The following is a 9015-nucleotide window of genomic DNA, read 5'->3' as shown; positions in this document are numbered from 1 at the left end:
AAAAAAATGTAGTCTTAGCACCTTCTGTCAGAAGCTTATTTTGGTGTTCAGTGCATTAGAGTGAAGCAGAAGTCTCTGTTACTATAAATGGCCCCTGTGAACCACCCACCTGTCAGAGTTGAACACAATTCCATCTCTAGGCCCTGAGATATATGTAGTTCTTTGTGTCAAGGTCACTCCAAAAAAAAAAAAAAAAAAAAAAAAAAAAAAAAAACTAGTGTATTACAAGGTTAAGCATAAAATTCTACATCCTTTTTAAATAGATTCCTTTGATGGGAGCTACGTAGGAGTGCAAAACTCAAAGGACTGCACATATCAAGGAGTCAGTAGGGAGAGAAAATATATCAGCAGAATAAAAAACAAAACAAAACACAATAATTGAAATTAAATAATAAAGGTTTTTTTGGAAATAATTGGATTGTGAGGTGTCTGAGAGAAGCAAAATTAAATACACGGTAGATGTGAACTATAATATTGGTATATTACAGAGGAAAAAAATCACGTACAGGGCTTAATCAATCCATATTGACTGAGTAAATGAATAAGTGGATAGATGAGTGGGTAAATGAATGCCAACCAGCCCCCAACACTTACAAATGGCCTGGAATCTTAGGAATCCACACAATTAGTCTGTCTTTTTAGAATTGTCTCCCAATTTCCTGACGACATGAGAATTTAGGCCATACAAAACTTCCTCTTAGCAGCAGTCCTGTGGATGGCATCTTTGACTTCCTTGTTCCTCAAGCTGTAGATAAGTGGGTTCAACATGGGGATCACTGCAGTGTAAAACACTGACACCACTTTATTGAGATCCAGAGACAGACTTGCTCTAGGTTGTACATAAATAAAGAAGAGTACCATACAGGATGGAGACGGCCATCAGGTGAGAAGAGCAGGTAGAAAAGGCTTTGCGCTTCCCATCCACAGAGTGGATCTTCATGATGGCGACAAGGATGTAAATGTAGGAGATCAGGATAGTCAGACCGCTGAAGACTCCAACAGCTCCAGCTACGACAAAAACTACCAACTTAGTAAGCCTTGTGTCAGCACATACAAGGGAAAGGAGGGGGGACATATCACAGAAGAAATGATTAATGACATTGGGGCCACAAAAAGGAAGACGGAATGCATTTGTTGTATGGGTCATGGTGTTCATGAACCCGATGACATAGGGACCAACCACCAGCTGGATACAGAGTCTCTGGGACATGGCAACAGAATACAATAACGGGTTGCAGATGGCCACATAGCGGTCATAGGCCATGGACGCCAAGAGAAAACACTCTGCTGCCACAAAGAACCCAAAAAACCACTGCTGCAAAGCACAGCCCAAGAAGGAGATGGCCTTCCTCTTCACAAAGACGTCCGTGAGCATCTTGGGGCTCACAACAGAGGAGAAGCACATGTCCACAAAGGACAAGTGGCTGAGGAGAAAGTACATGGGTGTGTGAAGGCGGGAATCAATCCGAATCAGAATAATCATACCCAAGTTTCCGGTTAGATTGATGATGTAGAAACTCAGGAAGAGCAGGAAGAGGGAGGCCTGCAATTGGGGGTTGTCACTCAAACCTGCCAAAATGAACTCTGTAACCCTTGTGTAGTTGTCACCAGCCATTGACTGGTTCCCGTTTCCCCTAGAAGAAGAGCAGAGGAGTCACAACAGATTTACTGAACATATCTTCAAAAACGGGACACAGAAAAAATATACCAGTGGCTGGGAGAGCATCACGGGTGATATGACTTAGTTGCATGTTGTGGCCAAGGAAACAAAAGCGAAGTATAGACCAGTGCAAAAGATTGGATCTGAAGCCTTCATCTTCTAAGAGTCTGCAGAAATCCATCAATACAGAGATGAGAAACCAGAAACCTGGAATATAGAAGCAGCTTTCTCAAGGTCGCATGACTGATGGCAGAGAGCTTCCAGAAGATATGTCCAAGAACTCTCACTTCAGTGAACTTTGCTTGAGTTCCCCAGGTGAGCGCATACCTGGTGTAATGATGCAGGAGAGTGGAAGTGAGGCAAGGTGGAGAAAGTGAGCAGCCACTCATTTTTGGGATATACACACTTTGGAATTAGAACCCAAGCCTAAAGGCAGGGTCCCTCTGACCCTGGGAAAGTTACTTTTCCTCATCTGTGAAACAGGAATAATAATAGTAACATCTACCTTGTAAATTGCTGTGAGGATAACATGAGAGAAAGCTTGCAAAGTATTGAGCTTGCAAACTACTTATGAGAGTCTCATTGGGCACCTTGACAAGGGTATAAGAAGTGTTCGTATTTTTGCCTTACATACTTCATTTAATAAGCCTGCAAGCTGACTATGATTATGTCAATTCACATAGGAGGAAAACTGAAGCTCAACCCACGTTCACGATGCTAGCGACCGGCAGGGGTGGGCTTTGCACATGTGCGTGCCCAAACAGACTGTGCTCTTTCCTTCGTCACACTGCAGAAACTGCGTGTCCACAACTCTACTCTTTTCAAAGAGATGCAAAACTCATTCCACTATGAGTACAGGATGATGCCTGTTTGGCGGCCTACTCCTGATGTTGAGGTTACAGCCAAAGGCCACTAATGGGAAGCCTGTAGGATAATAGACTATTGAGCTTGAGTATCACCTGCATGGAAATGCACAGGGAAGAAATCTGGAAAAGAGCCTAAATCATCCCACCCATATACCCTCCACATTTCCTTTGTCACCCCCCATAAGGGTGCACTGGGTTAAGTCAGCTGATCTCTTCGAACCTGAGTTGCTTTGTGTGTTCAATGCGACTAAAGCTGTGTCTTTCTCTCTCAGAATTCGCATCCACTTAGAACAAGGGGAAGGTGTACGTCAGGGATCAGAAAACTACTTATACTTTCTTTGAAAAGTTTTCTTAGCCCAGAATGATAGGAGCCCAACACCAAACTTACGTTAGATGCTTTTCCCCCGGTTTTCCAATCTGAAATGTATCATTCGACTTTGGTGAGGCCTCCCTGAGGCTAATAATGCAGCCTACATTATATCCTTTGCTTCAGGGAATTAAAGAGAAAGGGAGGATTTCCAGGCAGACTGTCCACCCCACACTCACCCCACACTCACCCCTTGCTGAGGACTCTTCAAGAGTCTAGGAACTTCTTCAGGGTCCTTCATACACTACATCTCACTCTTCCATTTGACAGTTGCCCAAAACTCTAGGACAATCCCTTGTAAGCTATAGTTTCTAAACTGACCCAAGCCTTCCATGCACATTTTAATTTCTGTTTCCCTGCTGTATGTGGTGTTTAGAATAGAATGCAGTGCTCCTTAAAGATCAAACCACACAGAGCGGGGAACACAACCAGCCCTCATGTTCAGAGCACCAGGATAATATCATAATGTCAACACAACCTATGATAACCTTCCCTTAGCAAAGGTGTGGACAGGGATGTGAGTTGAATTCTGTGCTACTTTTTTTCCCCTTTCTTCCGCTGCTAAAGCATCTCTGTCCCATGTTCTACTTACGTGAGTATGTTTTGATCCAGTTGCAAAACCTAAGTTTCTCTCTACATGAATGATCTCTTCTTAGGTCTTCTCCATCATCCAACAAAGATGAGGATCGTGTTCATCCTGGCCATGAGTCCAATATAGAATTTATTGTAATTCCATTTAAAATAATTTGTGTTCTCTTTACCTTGTTAAAAGTCAGGTCGAAAGAACAGAAAACGATTGGGGGCTGTCAATTTACATTCTAACGGGCTCTTTCTTCTTTAAAGATGGCACAAAGAGCTACAGCAAAACTAAGCCAAGTTGGTCGGGTTCCACCCCTCCCCTTAATCTGGCCACCTTCACATGCACAACAGGTCAGAATTTTCAACAGTCATTTGGGTTTACTGTTTCTTTTCTTCCAAGAAGAAACTGTGGAATCCTCACTCACTGTAAAATGTGTTCAGGGTCTTCAAGTCAATAAAAGTTCCCTGAACCAGTTGCATCATCTCTGCTATGGGAGCTGCTGTGTCCCCAAAGTCTGCCATATCTTGGGAATGGACCACTAAGGGAAGGTACAATCAAAGTTTCGCTTCATATCCTAAGTAAATCCGATGAGATCTGTTTTCTGATCATGTCATTATGTTTGTTTTTAACTGGATATAGTCTCTTCACTCTCTCTATATCCAGGCTAAGCAAGGAAGGTCTATGGAACTCTTGGGAAAATGGAGTAGCACAGAGAGGGTGGGACACAGGAGGACCCTAGCTCTCCCTTCCCGTCTCTCTTTTGCATTCGTATCTTGGGGTCAAGGGCAAAGCATGTAGAAAATGAACTTTTCTCAGACACAGCATTGACCATAGGTTGCTAAGTAAATTCATTTTCCTGGGACTTCGCTCAAAACAAAGAGTGGAACCATCGGAAGGAAGAGCTGGAAGAGAATTTCTGAGAATGTATCAATGGATCAGTAAACTTTATGGAAAGATGTTATATCTGAACTGTTAGCATATGGCAAGGGAGATACATTTCTTACTGCCAGAAATGAATAAAAAGCAATAAAACAAAATTATTCAGCATTGTATTTGCAATACAAGTAGCAAAAGCTTGACCAAACAGAGTCAATACAGGTTGCAGCCCGAGTGAGGGAAAGCGTAAGCACTTCAGTGTGTGACACAGCCTCCTTACTCTAAGAGGTTTTGTTTGATTTGTTTTGAATGTCTTAGCGTGCTCCTGAATCCTTTAATGTAAATTTTTCCATGAGACCTGAATCTTTGATAATAACTTCTGGTCGACTCTACATATGAAATTTCATATTTCTCCCCTGAAATTCCATTCCATTCCATTTCTCCATTCCATTTCTCCCCTGAAAACCATTTAGATTTGTCCTTCAATTTCTTTTTTTTTTAGTTTCAAGACTTTATTTAAATTCCAGTTAGTTAACATAGAGTGTAACATTAGTTTCAGGAGTAGAATTTAGAGATTCATCACTTGCATATAACAAACAGTGCTCACCACAAGTGCCCTCCTTAATACCCATCTCTCATTTAATCCATTCCCCCAACCTCCCCTCCAACAACTCTATTTGTTTTCTGTAATTAAGAGTCTGTTTCTTGGTTTGCCTCTTTTTTTCCCTCTGTGTTCATCTGTTTTTGTTTTTTTTTTAATTCCACATGAGTGAAATCATGTGGTATTTGTCTTTCTCTGACTGACTTATTTCACTTAGCATGATACACTCTAGATCCATCCACATCATGCAAATGGTGAGATTTCATTCTTTTTGATGGCTGAGTAATATTCCGTTATATATAAAATGCCGCTATAAACATGTATCCCTTATGAATCAGTATTTTTGTACCCTTTGTGTAAATACTTAGTAGTGGACCTCTTTCATGGTTTTCTGTGTGTTCTTCACAGAAACAAACGCATCTGAGATCCTTCAGAAATTCCAAATATTTTTCGAATATTTTTCTGATTCCTTTGCTACTTCACTTCAAAATTATGTGGTTCCTTTGAGTTGTCTGGATAATAATCCATTTTTATTGTATGGCAGTGTGAGTTCATAGGTTGAATATTGCTAAGGCTTTTTATATGCGTGTTTTCTTAGGTAGAGTGTCTACAACAAGCATTGGTCATTAGTTAGAATTTGGGGAGTGACTTTGGCCCTGCTTACTGTCTTCCTGATGGTTGGTTGAATCTTTTTCTTTGAAGAACTGGTTAATGCGGGTTTTGTAATCATGTTTCTATTTTCTAATTTTTTTCAGAAATTGTACTTATTAAGCTAAATGGAAATTAGTATTTTAATTCTTCCCATGTTGTTTATCACATAATTACTTTTAAGTCCTTTATATAAGACTGTTTTGAATCCTGAGGGTGTATATTCCTAAGATTCCTTTTAAGCTTTACTTCCTGGGGTGCCTGGGTGGCTCAGTCAGTTGAGCACCCAGCTCTTGATTTCAGCTCATGTTGTGATTTCACAGCCACGAGATTAAGCCCTGAGTCGGACTCTATGCTGGGTGTGGGGCCTGCTTTAGATTTTTCTCTCACTCTCGCTTTACCTCCCTACTTGTGTTCTCTCTCTCTCTAAAATAAAATAAAATAATGAAATTAAAATAAATTAGAATAAAATAAAACTTACTTCCTGAAATAAGTCTGACAAAGAAAGACACATACTGTATGATTTCACTTACATGTGGAATCTAAAACAAAGCAAAATGAAACAAAAACAAAAACTCAAAGACACAGAGAAGTGATCGATCAGTGGTTTGATGATTGCCAGAGGCAGGGGTTGGAAAGGTGAACAAAATGAGTTATAAGATAAATAAATCCTGGGGATGTAGTGACAGCAGGAAGACCACCATCAAAAATACCGTATGTATATTTGAAAGTCGCTAAGAGTGTAGCCCTTAAATGTTCTCCTTGTAAAAAAATAATTGTACAATTGTACAATTGTACAATAGTTAAATTGTAACTCTGTAACTCTGTGCTGATGGATGTAAAAAGCTTGTGGTAGCCATCCTGCAATGCACACAGAGAACAAATTATTATGCTGGACACCTAAAACTAGTATAATATTGTATGTCAATTAAATTCCTATTAAAATTAGTTTCTGAATTCAAAAAGACCTAAGATAATTCATTTTTAGCTATATGGATATAACCACTATTGACTAAAGTTGGAATTTCAAATTCATAAGGCCAACCCATTTACCAAAGAAAAGGCGAAAAATTAGGTTGATTTCTAATGCATATTTGTGTGCTCTAAAAAGCTGTTTCCTTCTTAACCTAAATGATTAATATTAGGCAAGGAAAAATGAACAAAGAAAGGAAAGGTACAAATACACTATGTTAAGCTTTACCACAGAGCATTCACCCTATGCTGCAAAAGATTTGCCTATTTTTATCTGATGATAAGGATAAATTAATAAAAATATTTTGTGCTTTTTTGTTTTAATATCAGATTGGTATTGAACACTATTTCAAATTCATGCATTTTTAGCTGAAACATCACCTCCACCATAGCGAGCCTTCCTTCTGACATCTGCAGTCTAAAGCGATCTCGGCCACTAAATTTCAAAACCCGCAATGACCCCATCTACGGGATTTATTGGTGCTACTTTTATTATGGTGGTTTTGTGTGACACTATCTTTTACAAGACCATGAACGTGGAAGACAGGGACGATAACCCAGTCAATGCAACAGACATTTGCAGTGTCCAGGGTAGAATTGCTTGGCTGTGCCAGCTGTTAAATATCAATATACATCCATCGTCTTTGGAAAATACCTGCTTCTTGCCGGGGTCCAGCTCCAACAGGTCCAGGGATCCCCGACGGATGAACGGCGTCGGTGAGAATAAAACAAAACTAAAATAAAAAGCTAAAAATAAAAAACTGAAATAAAAATGGACATAGACAACAGCAGTGTGTTGATCTGGCCGATTTACTGTAGCAAACGTGGCACGATATTTGCTAGTGATTTCCTTGCAGCATTCGTCATCTATGTGTTTCTAACATTACCTAATTCTAAAATGTTCCTAGTGTAGTCAACCTTTAAGAAATAACATGGTGGGGGCGCCTGGGTGGCGCAGTCGGTTAAGCGTCCGACTTCAGCCAGGTCACGATCTCGCGGTCCTGAGTTCGAGCCCCGCGTCGGGCTCTGGGCTGATGGCTCAGAGCCTGGAGCCTGCTTCCGATTCTGTGTCTCCCTCTCTCTCTGCCCCTCCCCCGTTCATGCTCTGTCTCTCTCTGTCCCCAAAATAAATAAACGTTGAAAAAAAATTAAAAAAAAAAAAAGAAATAACATGGCGATTTTCTCATAATGTTCCCGCATACCCTTTGATTATAGATTAATTTCTTACCTTATTCCATTATGCATCTGCGTTTATCTATAATTATCTATAGTCTATAAAGCATTTGCTTTGCTGTTCTCATGAAAGGCCCTCCCTTTCTCAACGCCTCAAGTGGAACAGTTACGGGGACATGACCTCCTAACCACAAGAGGCCCGAAGAACAATGTGTTTGCCTCGGTCCCGAGGTGCCGGGAAGGGGCCGATAGGACCTTAGAAACCCATGCCTCACACATTCTCAGAGAGACAATGCACCTAGGAACTAAGGAACCATTCTGTACGTGAACCGACTAGGTTCAGTCACCATCTGGAATGCCTCCGGGGGGCCAGGTGGGCCTAGGGGTTGAAGTCACCTGTGCCCAGAGATACACTCCTTAGTTGCCCGAGTGGGGCAAATCCATATCCATATGTCTCAAATCCATATGTCTCTCCTTTACAGGCCCTCTTTGCTGGCAAATGCAGAGGCCATCCTTCCTGCAAGTGGAGGAGTCTCCACAGGGGACGGCAAGGGCTAAACGTAGAGCCGCTCAACTTCTTGCAGAACCTTATTTTCTTCCCTAATGGTTCTTTTCCCAGAGGGCCTGTCGAGGGCAATTCCCCAACAGACAACACCCCAGGTACTTTTAAGGCCAAATTACCTAAAAGCGGGAGGACAAGAAGCTTCACTGTCGTCGGGCCGCCCTGCAGTCACCAGTCCGTCCACAGCCCGGGCCCCGCCACTCAGGCTGGGATAGCTCGGCTTCCAGCAGCTTCTCTCAGCCTTTCAAGTGCCCACCACCCAGAGCACGAAACCCCTATACTCCAAATCCAGACTTTGCTGCCATCCAGCCACTAGAAGGATAATGCGAGGACAGCCCATGGCAGAACCTTGTTTCAACCAGTATTCTCTTCCACACATCAGTACCCTTGTCCCACCAGTTATATTTTGGATACCCTTCCTGATCCATGTCTACTGTTTGCAAGATTCTATAACATGGGGTGAGGAGTGCAGAGGGGACCAAAACTTGGTTGTCAAGTAATTCAACTTACTCTCTTATGTCCTTATAAATGAAAGCACAATCTTGATTTTTTCTTGTTTATTGGCTAAGGTATGTCAGGGAACAGACATCAACTGCTACTCCAGTTGGCAATTCATACAGACATTTCCCGTTGAGAACTTATTGGATTTGCAAAAGGATTTTTATTTACATTTTTATTTCCAAAAAATATTTTGCATTCATCTAAAACAT

At 41.3% G+C, this 9015-nt stretch overlaps 1 protein-coding gene across 1 annotated transcript; it reads right to left on the bottom strand.

Annotated features, from left to right (window-relative positions):
* Nucleotides 1-675: 675 nt before the first annotated feature.
* Nucleotides 676-1615, bottom strand: LOC121043787 (olfactory receptor 1009-like). Its single transcript, XM_040495785.1, is given in 2 exon segments — nt 676-853; nt 855-1615. Coding segments are annotated over 2 exon segments (939 nt in total).
* Between the last annotated feature and the right edge of the window lie 7400 nt (nt 1616-9015).

This window comes from Herpailurus yagouaroundi, unplaced genomic scaffold (genome assembly GCF_014898765.1).
Source record: "Herpailurus yagouaroundi ecotype Mexico unplaced genomic scaffold, PumYag 187, whole genome shotgun sequence".
In the NCBI taxonomy this organism is placed as follows: domain Eukaryota; kingdom Metazoa; phylum Chordata; class Mammalia; order Carnivora; family Felidae; genus Herpailurus; species Herpailurus yagouaroundi.
This window is presented reverse-complemented; position numbering and strand designations above follow the sequence as displayed.